Below are 15,562 nucleotides of genomic sequence, written 5' to 3' on the forward strand. Positions count from 1 at the left end.
CTATTTGATTAAATACTATTGTCTTGAGAGGAAAAGTGACTTATTTCTGTACTTGGCAAATATTGCTGAAAGCATGTTAAAATGTCCTTTGGATGTCATTGGCCCAGTCAACCCTACATCTTGCTCTCTCAGTTTGTAATTTTCCTTTGTCTTGTTTTTCTCCTTTCTCTTCTTTCAGTGGCCCATCATTTGCTATTTCTCTACTTGTTAGCATCTCATTAGGAGTGCGTGGACAATGGGGAGGAAGAAGTGTAGAACTCAAATCTAACTTTTGGAAAAATATTTCAGTGAGGACACCTGAAGTTATGTCCCTTAAAGTTGTTTTGTTTTTGAAAAGTGAATCTTACACGAAGTAACTGTCTTTGAACACTAGCATCTCCAGCCAGTCTTAGAATTGCATTTTAGGGGCCTCAGGCTAAGGAACTTCAGAGAATCAGCCCTTGCATTTAAAGCACCAGGATTTGAAAAGCCAAGTGTGATTATGTAAGTCAATATTTTAAGTAATGCAATATATTTTCTTTTTTTTAAATACGTTTTTTATTGATTTTAGAGAGGGGGGAAGGGAGAGGGATAGAGAGAAAGAAACATCCATTGGCGGCCTCCTGTACACCCTGTATTGGGGATCCAGCCTGCAACCTGAACGTGTGTGCCCTGACCAGGAATCCAATGGTGACCACCTGGTTCATGGGTCCGTGTTCAATCACTGAGCCACACTAGCCGCCAGAGACGTTTTAATTGTACAGTGAATGTAGGTGCAATGCAAATTCAAAACAAGTTTGAGGCTAGTTTATGTGAACCCGAGTTAGCTGCTCGGTGATCAACACAATTTTTCATTCTACAGAATCCTGTGGGGCTTCTAGGTGAAGAATTGGACGTCGTTCTTCTGTCAGGTTTAAATAATAAAATGATGCTAAAAATTTATGTCCTCTGGAATAACTAGTGTCAGGTTAGTTCCTAGGCATTTCTCTACCTCCCTTGGGTTACTGGCTGGAAGCCTGTGGAGAGGGAGCAGATAAAGGTTCCAAGTCTCTCAGCAGTAGAGCGTTAGAAAAAATTTCTACCCGTTGGTGAGCCCTTCCTTGCCTTCTTAGAGCAGACTGTTTTGAAACAGGGGTTCTCTTATCTCTTTTTAAAAACCTTTATTCTCAAGGGTTTAAGTTCTGGTACAGTATTCAAAATGCCAAGCTGATTTTCGCTTTATACCACCACGTGATGAACCCCTCCCCTCCAGCCCTGAAGCTGTTTAAAACAAAATAACAATTAGGTATGGAAATCCTAGGAGGTTGAAGTGTGAAGTCAGGGTTGTAAGGGTAATGGACTACAACTCCCAGAAACGCTCGCGGGGCTGCTATTTTACCTTCCCCCCCCCCAGCCTTGCGCTCGCGCAGAAGGCCATGCATTGCGAGGAGGGGGCGGGGATAGGATAACGCACTTGGTGGAGGAGGAGGAGAAGCTGGAAAAAAGAGACCATAGACTTCCACCTCGGCCTAGAGAGGCTGTTAAAGTAGTGGCGAGAAGAGGGCGGGCGGGGACCACCTTCAATATTGGCCGCCGGCGGTATCATGGCGACCCGGAACCCCCCTCCCCAAGGTGAGCGGCTCGGGCCCGAAGTAGTATCTGAGACGTGGCTCACAACTCTCCACCTTGTTCCCGGGGCGCCTTTTCCTTCCCCTGTCCCAGGGCTCCTAGGGCTCTGTTTTTTTGAGGCTGTAGCTTTGAACACCTGTCCTAACTAGACTTTCCTTCCCCTCTCGGCGGAACGCAGGCGAAGAATGACCGCCGCCCCCAACACAGCCTACCTCCGGCCTTTCTTTTCCATCTTCAAAGGTGTTTTTCAGTCTTGACTCTGAAGTAATTTCTTCTTGCGGGGCCCCTAACCGATTCTGTCAGAGGAGGACCCTCCCCGTTCCTCCCACTAATGAAAAATGGACCCTGCTTTGGCCCTGACCCTACTGAAATTTGGGGGTGACCCTTCATGCTGTGAAACTGACCTGACCCTACTGAGATTTGAGGAGGTGACTCCTCACTGCTTTGTAACTCTGACCTGATCCTATTGAGATAGGGGTTTGGGGGCATCCCTCACTGCTGTGTATATAACTCTGACCTGGGGCGGGGAGGTCGTGGGTGACCCCTCACTGCTGTGTAACTGACCTGGTCCTGGCTTGAGCCCCCAGGCCGGCTCTGGGCCTTTGGAAAGGAGATGCTAGGCCCTTTACTCTTGAGGCCCCAGTCTCAGGGATTGGATGTAACAGACTCTTAATGTTTCCATCTCGGTATTTTTAACTGTAGTCCTAAAGTAATTGTATAGGGCCTTTCTGATTTTGGGTTGACTAAATTTATTTTTCCCATTTTGTATTTTGAAGAATATGAAAGTGATGATGATTCTTATGAGGTGTTGGATTTAACTGAGTATGCAAGAAGACACCACTGGTGGAATCGTGTTTTTGGCCACAGTTCTGGACCTATGGTAGAAAAATACTCAGTAGCCACCCAGATTGTAATGGGTGGAGTGACTGGCTGGTGAGAACAACATCTTTTTCATTACATTTCATTGGGGGAACCTGACTGCTGCCCTTTTGTACATGCAACAGTTCCCGTGCTGGCTCAGTGGCTTCATATTGCTAATCTCCCAAAAGCTCTTCAGGCTTTTCTCTGTGATATGATTAGTGTAATCATTAGTGTTGGGTTTTGGTGATCTTCCCTGTGCCCACCACTCTTCCACTGTTCCTCCTTACCCTTCCTTTGATTCTTTACATATTTTCCCCCTTCTCAAATTTAGTAAATATAGTGGATCTGATTCAGTGATAGTAAAGAGGAAGAAATAGATAAGAATTAATTATGCATAAATAATTTTTACTTGTTTAGTGCTAACAACTGGAAAAACCTGTGAGAACTCTCACAGTAGAACTGGTCTCCCAGGATTGTCAGCCCTGTACAGAGTAGTGTAACATTGTCAGTAAAAATTATTAATCATGATACAGATGATTCTGTTGATTTTTGTGAGCTAGTTTGGGTTATAATGCTTTGAAGAAGAGTTGTGGAACATTGAACCTTTGTTGGAAGGACTGATTGCCTACTCTAAAAATATTGTGGAGTACATTAAGCAGTTAATAAGCATTAACCTAACCAGTTAACATTTCAGATCACATGATTACATAATTGCTACTATAGATCTAATCCTGTTATTGTTAGAATAAAAGATTAGCCAAATAACAAGGGTCAGAAACAAGTTTGATCCTTTATTTTGAAAATGTTCATTATCATAGAGGAGTTTTGAAGTCAGTGTGGGTGCTTAACTTGTGAATAATCATTTTTCTTAGATTCTAAGTAAATTCATCTTACATTAATTTAAATACTTACATATTTAAACTTGATAAGTATAAAATTAATTTTTTAAATTTGTATTTACATGAACCTTGAAACAATGGTGTACTCCTGTATGCCTTTTTGTAAATGTCATTTTATGGTAGAAGCGCTCATTGTGAAGGTTCTGTGATGCTGAGGTGCAGCATTTATTCATGATATGTATTTATTAATGCTGCTTATGAAAAAAGCCTGCAGTTAGAAGAGATGCCTTGTCAGGGCCCTGACTGTTCAGATGATTCTCCTATTCAGATGATTCTGTACAGGCCAGTTGTACCTTGGTCCCCAAAATTCAGGGTCTGGTCCTCACAATTTGGTGCCATGGGTGATTGGTTAATGTGAGTTAGGGTCTAAAGCCCCATTTTAAGAAAGACTAAAAAATAATTGAGCAATAGAATTAAATCATTGTGTATTTTCTCCTTGTAGGTCACTCATGAGAAGCCCCATTATTGGCAGAAGTTTGCTTGGAAAGCCTAGAGATAGAGCAGGGGAAGTTAGTAGGTTCATTTTAGTGGTTCATGCCATTAGGCAAAGGACAGACATGCTTGTGGAGCATACTTCCTGGGATATTGTTGAGACCTGGCTACTGCTTGCCTCCTCCACTCCCTTTTCTGAGCCTTTATTACTGACTTCTCTACTGGGGACATGGTCTTCATAGTAATAATGTACGTTTGGATAATGGGCAGGTTTCAGCCCTGGAGCTGTGTAATAGGACTGATACTACACAAGTGATTTGTTGCAATGACTTTAGATTCAGTGTAGTAAATTTTTGCAGTTTTAGAGTATAAAACAGATGTACTATTGTAGCATACATTAAGGAAGAATGGTGAATAGGTATTAACCTATCTAGTTAACAATTCAGAGCAATTCGGGACATGAGTGGGAGGCTGGGAAGATTATATTTAACTGTAGGTAGCTATAGGTTTTTGTTTGTTTGTTAAATATATCTTTATTGATTTCAGAGAGAGGAAGGGAGAGAGAGAGATAGAAACATCAATGATGAGAGAGTCGTTGATTGGCTGCCTCCTGCACTCCCCCACTGGGGATTGAGCTGGCAACCTGGGCATGTGCCCTGACTGGGAATGGAACCACAATCTCCTGGATCCTAGGTCGATGCTCAACCACTGAGCCACTCCCGGCCAGGCTTTTAAAAAAAATTATTATTGTAAGAAATTAAAACTAATGTCAGGATGGGTAGTTGGTAAATCGATGGGAGGAGTGAAGATTAGAGGGTCTGGAAGATTACTTAGTGTGGTCTGGAAACAAGGTAATGATGCTTTTGAGAGTGGAAAGAAGAAAGAGTCAAATAATATTTTGGAGGTAGAGTATATAGAATTGGTAATCAGTTGGACCCCAGAGGTGGTGAAGAAGGCAGGGTCTGAGATGAACATGAGGTGGTGAGCCTAGAGAATGGTGCTATCGCTTTCAAATTGGGACCTTTGTAACAGTTGGTTTGACTGAAAAGATAATGTTTGCTTTGGGATATTTTGAATATAGGCATACCTCAGAGATATTGCAGGTTTGGTTCAAGACCACCACAGTAAAGAGAGTCATAATCTTTTTGCTGATGGAGAGCCTTGCCTGCGTTTGTAGAAAATGCAACATCTGTGAAGCACAATAAAGTGAAGTGTAATAAAACAAGGTATGCCTGTATGTGGTTCTGGATGCTAGAGAAGCTCATCATATAATTAGAAATGTAAGTTTTCCATTTATGGAGGCATATTAGTTTCCTAGGGCTGTTTTAACAAAGTACCACAACTACGTGGCTTTAAATGAGAAATTTATTCTCTCACAGGTCTGGGGGATAGAAGTCTGAAAGGTATTGATTGGCAGGGTTGGTTTCTTCTTGGAGGCTCAGAGGGAGAATCTGATGCTTCTTGCCTAGCTTCTGGTGGTTGCCAGCAGTCCCTGGCATTCCTTGGCTTGTAGACTTACTCCAATCTCTGCCCCTGTCAGTACATGGCCATCTTCCCTCTGTGTGTCTCTGTGACATATTGGATTAAGTCATATTGGCTTTAGGGCCCACGGTACTCCACTGTGACCTCATCTCAACTAATTATATCTGCAATTAACTTCCAAATAAGGTCACATTCTGAAGTTCTGGGAAGGACATGGATTTTGAGGAGACACTCTTTAACCCAGTGCAGAAGGCTAGGATTAGCAATCTGAGATTCTTTTGCACACTGTGGATCTGGGATACCAAAAGGAATATGAGCTCACTGAAGGAGAAAGTCATAAAAGTAGAATGGGTTGACATTTTTTTTTTTAAAGATTTTTAAAATTGATTTTTAGAGAGAAAGGAAGAGAGAGAGAAAAACATCAATGTGAGAGACATCTGTTGGCTCCCTCCTGCACGCCTCTGACTGGGGTGGAGCCCACAACTCAGGCATGTGCCCTGACTGGGAATCAGTTCAGAATGGGCAACCTTTAGGTGCATGGGACGACACCTAACCAACTGAGCCACAGCGGCCAGAGCAAGGGTTGACATTCTTAATGGGTAGATGAGACAAAACAGATTTAATATAGAGATAAAGATAAGGAAACCTTGAGAAATATGGGCTGAAGTGGAGTCATGAAGGTGGAACTCCAACTGGACCTTAAAGGGTAGAAAAGCTTTAGATAGGCAGAGCTAAGTGGAAACCCCTAGAAACAGGGAGATTAATAGCTTGAGCAATGGTGATGACCTATTTAGAAACTAATTGGGTTGGAGCAGAAGTTTTGGGTAGAGTGAGGGTCAGCCAGGTGTGTAGAACATCTTGACTATTAAAAAAGCAAACAAAACAAGTTATTTTTGTTATGGAGAATTTCAGCTTTACAAATGTAGAAGCAAGAATATGATGAACCCCTGAATACTCAACATTCAGTTCAGTTGCCAATATTTTTTTCCTATAAATTCCCCTCTTCTCTCCATTCCTGAAGCTTATCTCAGACAATTTTGATTGTGTACTATTGACTAGCTGATGAGAAACATTGAGGGTTTCTGAGTAGGTAAGGGACATGACATGATCAGAAGAAATGGGAAGACATTAAGATATTATTAGGAAAGCAATGAAAAGTAGAAGAGGGAGAGAGTTTAATACATCGTTGATCTCATTTTTTGTTATTTCATTGAAGGTGTGCAGGATTTTTGTTTCAGAAAGTTGGAAAACTTGCAGCAACTGCAGTAGGTGGTGGCTTTCTTCTCCTTCAGGTATGTCAGAGCTTTGTTTCCTAATCCCTGCTTATATATGTAGCACTTGGGAACTGAGAAAGTCAAGTTTAGTCATTTCACTCCTGTGCATTTTAATAGAAGTTGGAATTTTTCTTTTAGACATCAGTTTACGGGAAAACTAAAATGAGTTTTGAAAGCTGGCATTCTATCATGAAAGACAATTTAAATACTTCTAAGTTTTTAAAACACAATGTAATCCCAATTATTAAAAAGACGACTATTAAAATTCATGGTACCTCATTTTTTTTTATTTTATATTACTTACCCACATTTCCCTTGAGGCATCTCCCTAGCAAAATAAACATTTTATCAAGAATATAAACTTACTCATTCTGGCCATTTTAAACATATATTTAAAATTCATACACAATATATAATATTCAAAAGGTCTCTTTCCTTCCTAGCCATTGGTTTTCCATCTCAGAGGAAATAATTGTTAGCAATTTCTAATATGTTTTTTAAAACTAGGGAACCATAATAATATAGAAAGTAGAAAATTGGGTCTAAAAAATTATCTGTAATCCTGTTTCTGAGGCAGATGGATTTGAAATTTTAGTTTTGTTCATGTTCTTCTAAGGTTTAAAAATTGTTTTGCCATTAGCGGATGTTTATCAGGATGTTATCTGGAATCCATGTCTGTTTGGCATATCATATATTTTTCCAAAAATATTATTCCCTGAAGATCAAATATAGTAAATCCTAAAAGTGAAAATCTCTGGGAATGAATGTTAGCAACAATTTTAAAGATACAGAGGACTTTCAGTTGTACAAGATTTTAAAAATGATTGATGGTCACAGCAGCCCAAATCTTACTTCAGCACCTTAAGCCATTGATTGTATAATAACCAGTGTTGTTGCCTGAAGTACAAAGGGACTGGATTCGTATGTGTTAAGCACAGATTTTGAGTTGTTTACCAAACAGCCTTTATTTTTTTTATTTTATTTTTTATTTTTTTAATCCTCACCAGAGGATATTTTTTCCATTGCTTTTCAGAGAAAGTGGAAGGGGGAGAGAGAGAGAGAGAGAGAGAGAAACATTGATGTGAGAGAGACACATCAACCGGTTGCCTCCTGCACACGCCCTGTCCGGGCCAGGGATCGAGCCTGCCAACGAGGTGCGTGCCCTTGGCTGGAATCGAACCCGGGACTCTTCAGTCCAGTCTGATGCTCTAACCACTAAGCAAAACTGGCTAGGGCCACCAAACAACTTTTAAAAAATATTTTTTCTTTCTGTTGGTGGCATTATTTGGAGTAATTGCTTCTTACTTGTGGTAAGAGGTAAAAAGAAACGTGGTTAGTATCTAAATTTAGTCGTTTGGATGAATATGTCAGCATTTGTACAGAAGAGAATTTTATTTAAGCTGATTTTGACTTCCGTTTATATAAATTAAGAATTAAGATCTCTAATTCTATAGCTATTTCAAAACTCAGTTGTCATTTCTGTTTAGTGGAAAGTCATTTCTGTTTACTGGACTGAAGCAGAGCTTCCTGAAATGTTCACAGAATAGAGGGAATTATACATTGTAATTCACTCTGCATTTTAGTTATTCAGAAGTCCATTTCGGTCCACTCATTATGTACCATTCAAGTCCACATTGCCACCTTCTGCTTCTCTGGGCCTAGTCCATATACTGATTGAAGTCACTAAGCGAAGAACATGGGACTTACCTACATCAAACCAATTTTTCCCACAAATATGACTTACATTGAAAACTCAGTAGAAGGAACAAAGAGGAAATGAGAGTAACAAATGACTTTTAGGCAAATTGCCTCTTATTCTTTAGGCTCACTTCCATATTTTTGTTACCTTTACTTATATATAAACATAAATATTAATTTACTTAGAACTTAAAACTTTTCTAGTAACTCAATACTAAGTGTTTTCTGGTAGGTATTATCACACTGCGATGTTAAAATAGACAGTGGTAAATCTTTTCAATTTGTTTGTTCAGAGTGTTACATGTCCATAACTCTAAAGGTCAAATACACGTACAAGGCTTCTTACAGATTAGAGTAGTACTCTGCCTTCCTCACTACCCTCCCATTTTCCCTCTCCTTGAGGCAACTACTTTGAACTCTTTAGCTGCCTCTTAAGGTATTTATCTTTTTTTTTCCCTAAACAAGTTAATTGGACATTTTTTGATCTTTCAGTTTCAGGTATTACCAATTGGCTTCCCATTATGTAATATGAGAATTTAGCTATCATTTATTGAACAACTCTGTGTGTCCCCCACCTCAATATCCCACACTTGCATGCTCCCCCCCATCATCTGAGTATTGTTATTTCATAATTGTGTTAGATCATTACCTGGAGTTCACAGAGATTCTTGAATCTGTAAATTTATGTCTTTAACCATGTTTGGGAAAGTTCTGGCCATTATTTCTTTAAATATTCCTTCCTATCTCTCTCCTCCTTTCAGGCATGACCCTTATTGTGTGCATGTTGGGCTTTTTGATAATATCCTGAAGTTTTGTTCATTTATTTTTTTGATCTATTCTTTTAGATTGTATAATTTCTAGTGATGTAGCTTCAAGTTCACTGACTTCTATCATCTACCTTCTGCCATTAAGCCTATCCAGCAAATTTATTTCAGCTATTTCCAGTTCTGTGATTTTCCTTTTTTATCCTCATCAGAGGATACTTTTTCCATTGCTTTTTCAGAGAGAGTGGAGGGGGGGGGGAGAGAGAGAGAGAGAGAGAGAGAGAGAGAGAGAGAGAGAGAGAAACATCTATGTGAGAGAGACACATCGAATGGTTGCCTCCTACATGTGCTGATTGAGCCTGCAACCAAAGTATGTGCCCTTGGGACTCTTCAGTCTGTGGGCTGATGCTCTAACTGCTGAACCAAATCTGCTAGGGCTGGGATTTTCATTTGGTTCTTTTTATATTTTCTGCATCTCTGGTGAGAGTTCTTTTCATTGATTATAAACATAGTTTCCTTTACGTTGTTGAGCATAGTGATAATAGCTGCTTTAAAATCCTGATAATTTTAATATCTAGGTCATCTCAGTGTTGGCATCTGTTGATTTTCTTTTGAGACTAGGCCACATTTTTCTATTTTATGATATATCAAATAACTTTGGATTTTATCCTGGGCATTGGGAATGTTATGTTGTGGAGACTCTGGATTTTGTTTTATTCCTCTGAAGTGTGTTGATTTGATTTTTGCAAGCAGTTAATTTAGTTAGACTCAAATTGCAAACTTTATTTCACTTTTGGTGGGTAGCAGCTCAAATCCCAGTTTATGTATTTTAGCCTTAGCCAGAATACTTGCTTCTGCCCCTTGAATGTGTGGTTCAGGACTTGGGTAAAGTTTACACAGCATTTGGGACCCCTTCTCTAGCTCTCTCCTTTCTGGCAGCTGTTATTGTCCTGGGCTCTGTTTTTTGGTTCTTCAGGGTAGAAAGATGGTATATTTTCTATTGAAGTGTTTGCCACCCTGCACTGCATCCTGCTCTCAGGATAAAACTAGAAAAATGGGCAACTCACCTTATATTGGTCACCCTTCCTACAAGTTTCAGTTCCCCTTCAAAATCTGCTTACTTTTGTTAATTCTGGAGCCTTTGTATTTTAACCAGGGTTTATAGTTGCTCTCTATGGGAGAGTTCCGAAGGTTCATGATCACCTCCATCCAAATCTCTATCTCAACTACTGCCAGGAAAAACTAACTCGCCATTTGATTTAATCAGCAATATTTTGCTGAAGCTGGAATTTGAAGTGAGTGATAGAAGGTGAATAAATACAGGAAGAAATACAGATAAATAAATTCTTTGTAGTCATTCAGAGTGAAAATGGAACCTGAGATTCCCAACATATTTATATAAAATCAGATATTTTCATTTTTGAAGTATTTTATGTGTGGTTCATAGTCAAAGTGATACATTAAAAGATTACAAAAAAGCCTTAATTTGATAGAAGTGATTTATAATGGTATACCAGGCTTACTGTGTGATTCTTTATATTTTGATTTTGTTATTTGGAGGGATTAACTTACTCTACTGGCTTACACACACACTATTGTACCTGTTCAGATTTTTCAGTGTCTCAGTAGCACCATATGAGAGTTTTTCTTATGGTTAATAGGTATTTCGCTATAGGTTTATTTAAAGGATTTATGGCATGAAACTTATGTAGAGCCTATTTCTTTTATATTCCACTTTCAAAATCATTTACCAGAAAGTATTCTTAAGTAGAGTCAGATTTAGTGAAGAGTTTTTATCAGGCTACTTTAGATTTCTTTAGTGACCTAATAACTGATTGGTTTTTGATCCTTTATAATTAGACATCTATTTAATTAAAAGGTGCTGTTTTATTAGCTGTAGAATTTTGATAATCTGTTCCTTTTTTCGCTAACTACCAAATTCCAAAAATTATGATAGAATTATAGTACAGTTATAATATAATTTTTGGAACCTTGCCTATCATATCCTATACTTTTCTTAGTATAGTGTTTATCACATCTAAGTAATTATTTATATTTAATATCTGTTTTCCCCAACAGACCCAAAACCTCTCTGAGGTTGGAGACTTATGTCTCCCTTGTTCTTGGCTGTAGCTTGGGGGCCTAGAATAGTGTTTAGCACTGAGTAGGAACTCATTATCTGTTAAATGAATAAATTATGATTTCTTTACCTCTAAATTTCATATATTTCTTAAAGAATATGTTTTTATTCATGCTAGAGAGAGAGGAAGGGGGAGAGAGAGAGAGAGAGAGAGAGAGAGAGAGAGAAAAACATCGATTGGCTGCCTCCTGCACTCCCCCTACTGGGGATTGAGCCCACAACCTGGGCATGTGCCCTGACTGAGAATTGAACCAGTGACCTCTCGGTGCATGGGACTACACTCGACCAACTGAGCCACACCAGCCAGGGCAGGAAGTAACCATTTTTATTACATTTTTGTAGATTGCTAGTCACAGTGGCTATGTGCAGATTGACTGGAAGAAAGTTGAAAAAGGTGTAAACAAAGCAAAAAGACAGATTAAGAAACGAGCAAATAAAGCAGCACCTGAAATCAACAATATAATTGAAGAGGTAAGACAATGTACATTTTTGCCTCCCTTTTTTTTCCCCCTGCCCATCTCCCACCTGCTTTGATCTACGTGTAAAAGCTGATAACATTATTCTTCCAGAATTTTTCCTCTGCTTTTACAAATGTGTACGTGTGTAGACAAGGTCCGGGAAAACTAAAATTACCTGTATTTTTCTTGAGGTGAAATAGTTTGAAAATGTGTATATTTTATTAATGTATTAGTTTTATTAATGTTTCTATGTATGTTTTGTTTATTTTCTTCTTGTACTCTGCTTAGAATTGAATACTCCCTTGTCCTTGTTTTTGTTCTATCCGTTTACTTCTTCCAACTTTTTATTTTGAAAAATTTCAAATCAGTTGAAAAGTTAAAAGACAAATACAGTGAATACCCAAATACCCTTCATCTGTTCACCAAGATGTTTTGCAACATTCACTTTATCTCTGTGTGTATATGTATGTGTGTGAGATTTACGCTTTTTATTTTTGCTGAACTATTTAAGATGTCATGACTTTTCACTCTTAAGTACTTTAGCACATAGCTCCTAAGAGTACTGATATTCTATACAACTACCTTTACCCTTATTATTCCCTACAAATTTAACACGATACAATAGTGTTTCCTGATATACAGTCCATATTAAAATTTTTCCACAAAATATTTTTATTCTTAATCAAGAATTATATATTCCGGCCGGCCAGTGTTGCTCAGTGGTTGAGCGTTGACCTATGAAACAGATCACAGTTCAATTCTTGGTTGGGGCACATGCCTGGCTGCAGGCTCAATCCCCTGTAGGGGGCATGCAGGAGGCAGCCGATCAATGACTCTCTCTTATCACTGATGCTTCTGTCTCTCCCCGTCTCCCTTCCTCTCTCTGAAATCAGTAAAGACATATTTTTTAAAATTATATATTCCATTTGGTTGTCATATGTCTGAAGTTTCCTTTAATCTTGAACAAGACCCCTCATCTGGGGTTTTTTCTTTTAATTTAAAAAAAATGTTTTTATTGATATTAGAGAGAGGAAAGGAGAGGGAGGGAGAGAAACATCAGTGTGAGAGAGAAACCAATTGGCTGCCTCCTGTATGCCCCCTACTGGGGCTCGAGCTGCAACCTGGGCATGTGCCCTGACCAGGAATCAAACCACTAACCTTTTGGTGCATGGGATGGTGCTCAACCAGCTGAACCAAACCAGCCAGGGCTGGGACTTTTTTCTTTTCCCCCCCTCTCTATCATGACACTGACATTTTCAAGCATCTGGGCAGTTTGGCTTTGTCTAATTGCTTCATCATTTTATTTGGGTTAAATATTTTATAAAGGTGGTATTTTTTTCATTCTGTACATTTTTTCTTGGCTAACTGGATTGTTAATAAACATTCATTGTGTATGCTGTGGGAATTTATTAAACAATCTGTTTTAATAACTTGATGAATGGGCCATTTACGTCTGTTCTACAGGTAGATTTCTTTTTACCTGTGAGATTATTGCTAAACTGAGGGCCTAGAACAGTGACTGGCACAGAGTAGGCATTCAATATCTGTTAAATTTACTTATTATCTCAGTAGCCAAGAAGCTTGCTGGGCCTAGATTGGGGCTCTAGGCTCAATAGTATCTTCAAAAATTTGAAACTTTATTTCTTTTTCTCATTGGGATAAAATATACATAACATAAAATGGATAATTTTAACTATTTTTAAAGGCACAATTCAGTGGCATTAAGTACATTCACACTTTTGTGCCACCATTACCACTATCCTTTTGCAGAACTACTTCATCATCCCAAACAGAAACTAACCATTAAGGTGCAACTCCCGCAATCAACCCCTCTCCCAGTCCTTGGTAACCTCTGTTCTACTTTCTGTCTCAGTGAATTTGACTAGTCATGTAAATGGAATCACATGACATTGGTCCTTCTGATTTCACTTAGCCTAATGTTTTTGAGGTTCACCCATTTTGTAGCATAATTAAGAGTGTTTTTGTTTAAACTTTATGTTTCAGGCAACAGAATTTGTCAAACAGAACATTGTGATATCCAGTGGATTTGTGGGAGGCTTTTTGCTAGGCCTTGCGTCTTAAGAATATGAGTGTTCTACCACAGCGGAGTCACCTATGAGAAAAGAAGTGGTGGTGACAAGGCGGTCTCACAACATTACACGCCACCCTACTCTCTAGGGCAACAAGAAACAACTAGCCGGACAATTTCAAATTCAAAAGTTAGCATATTGCCGTCTGAAGTTTGGCAAATTAGTATCTGCTATAAAACCATCTATCTATATGGTATGTGTACAATAGTATTCCTGATCCAAACATGGCTGTCATTTTTAAATCAGATGTTCTTCATTGTGCTTTATAGTATAGTGCCAATAAATGAAAATTTGTATTATAGCTGCAACATTAGGGCTTACTTTTTTTTTAAAGATATGTTTGCAATGAACTGAGCTGTAATTCCCTTTTGTGGAAGGATTTAGAAATAGAATTATTCAAGATATTAAACAGTTTTAATACCAATTTTTAGGTTTTTCCCCCTGCAATTCTTAGTTTGCTTATATAATAACTGTAGTAAATAATTTCAAGAAAAGCTCTACTAAGGAAATATTACATGTTTAAAGCTTTTTTTCCCTTTCTTCAGTGTCTGTAGTTGTAAAATATCTTCTTGTATATAAGCTTCTAATTTTTTTTTTATTAATTTATCCTAGCAGCCTAAGCAGAACTAATTAGTTTGGCGGTATGTATAGTTGGTTCACTGATATATTAACTTTGAGTGAACTTCCTTTCTTGGTTCTGAAAGTACTAATTATTATTTTGTCTTCTTCACAAGTGGTAAAAATTACCTAAAAGTACTTAGTAGTACAATATGAATTTATTGTCTGAAGAACCATGATTTTCTATATAATTATGAAATTGTAGCTTAAAGAGAATTTTCTCCTTCATCTAGAGATATAAGTGCTAAGGCTTTTAAACTTTTGGTAGCATTATGTTTGTTGAACACTAGGCCATTTGACTTGATTCTCAGGGCCGCCATCACACTTCCTCTGAGGCTCCTTTGCTCAGAAGAGCTTTCTGTATTGTTCATTTTGTCCACAGACTTCTAGGTTCTCGAATTGGGAAAAACCTCAGAACAACATGTGTTGGAACCTTCAGATTGGAAAGACTGCAGATATTTAGACTATCTCCTTTTGATAGCAAGTCCCCATAGTATATTTTGTGTATTGTAAAAATAAGGCATTTGATACTTTGAAGATTGGGCACAATCTGTGTGCTTTCATTATCGCAAGACTCCTTAAAATTGAATGTGAGATTGATCATGTTCTTTCTTTACTCTCATTAGTGCCTCAGATACAATGCTAAATAAAACTCAGAAATGATTTTGCTTATAAATACTTGTTTTTTTCCCTTCTTTGAGCTTTTCTCTGTTTATGCCTCGCCAAACTTTTCATTGCTGTGAAATTAAAAGAGTAAAATACAGGGTGGGGCAAAAATAAGTTTACAGTTGTGAGTATGTGAACTTCATATTCTTGTATTATTATTTATTAATTGTATTATTTTCCGTACAACTATAAACCTACTTTTGCCCCACCCTGTATTCTACATTAGGCAGAACCTTGGCCATGCTTCTCTGTACCATATCTGCATGATACTTTCATATGATACAGTGGGGCAGACTACTGTGGGGAGTTGTAGCTGGCTCATTGTGTTCATTTTGGAAATACTTATAGTGTCTGTTCTGTGTATGATACACTGGGAAATTAGGGAGAGGCACAAAACTGTCTACCCTCAAATAGAGGCAAATATTTCTATATGAAAGGTTATATAATTATATAGGAGAGTCCTGGCCGGTGTCGCTCTGTTGGTTGGGCGTCAACCAAAAGGTTGCTGGTTTGATTTTTGGTCAGGGCACATGCTTGGGTTGGGGGCCCGATTCCCAGGAGGGGAGCGTGTAGGAGGCAGCTGATCGATGCTT

At 38.4% G+C, this 15,562-nt stretch overlaps 1 protein-coding gene across 2 annotated transcripts; it reads left to right on the forward strand.

The window, feature by feature from the left end:
• The first annotated feature begins 1,497 nt into the window (after window positions 1–1,497).
• Window positions 1,498–14,979, forward strand: FUNDC1 (FUN14 domain containing 1). Of its 2 annotated transcripts, none has more exons than XM_016218534.2 (5): window positions 1,498–1,590; window positions 2,364–2,520; window positions 6,478–6,553; window positions 11,480–11,608; window positions 13,600–14,979. In XM_016218534.2, exons 1-5 carry the CDS (start codon window positions 1,563–1,565, stop codon window positions 13,675–13,677), a joined length of 468 nt encoding a protein of 155 aa, XP_016074020.1. In that variant the 5' UTR covers window positions 1,498–1,562; the 3' UTR covers window positions 13,678–14,979. The 2 variants fall into 2 exon arrangements, with proteins under 2 accessions (XP_016074020.1, XP_016074019.1); XM_016218533.2 differs by lacking the exon at window positions 1,498–1,590 and adding an exon at window positions 1,617–1,827.
• Window positions 14,980–15,562: the final 583 nt, after the last annotated feature.

The sequence above is a fragment of the Miniopterus natalensis genome, chromosome X, assembly GCF_054644295.1.
Source record: "Miniopterus natalensis isolate mMinNat1 chromosome X, mMinNat1.hap1, whole genome shotgun sequence".
NCBI classification, from domain to species: Eukaryota; Metazoa; Chordata; class Mammalia; order Chiroptera; family Miniopteridae; genus Miniopterus; species Miniopterus natalensis.

Bases quoted from the DNA above. Each gene is read 5' to 3' on its own strand.
- FUNDC1 (XM_016218533.2), top strand. From the start codon at position 1,773: ATGACCGCCGCCCCCAACACAGCCTACCTCCGGCCTTTCTTTTCCATC. The intron at 2,521-6,477 runs GTGAGAACAACA...ATTTCATTGAAG, and splicing joins ATGGGTGGAGTGACTGGCTG to GTGTGCAGGATTTTTGTTTC. The intron at 11,609-13,599 runs GTAAGACAATGT...TTTATGTTTCAG, and splicing joins TCAACAATATAATTGAAGAG to GCAACAGAATTTGTCAAACA.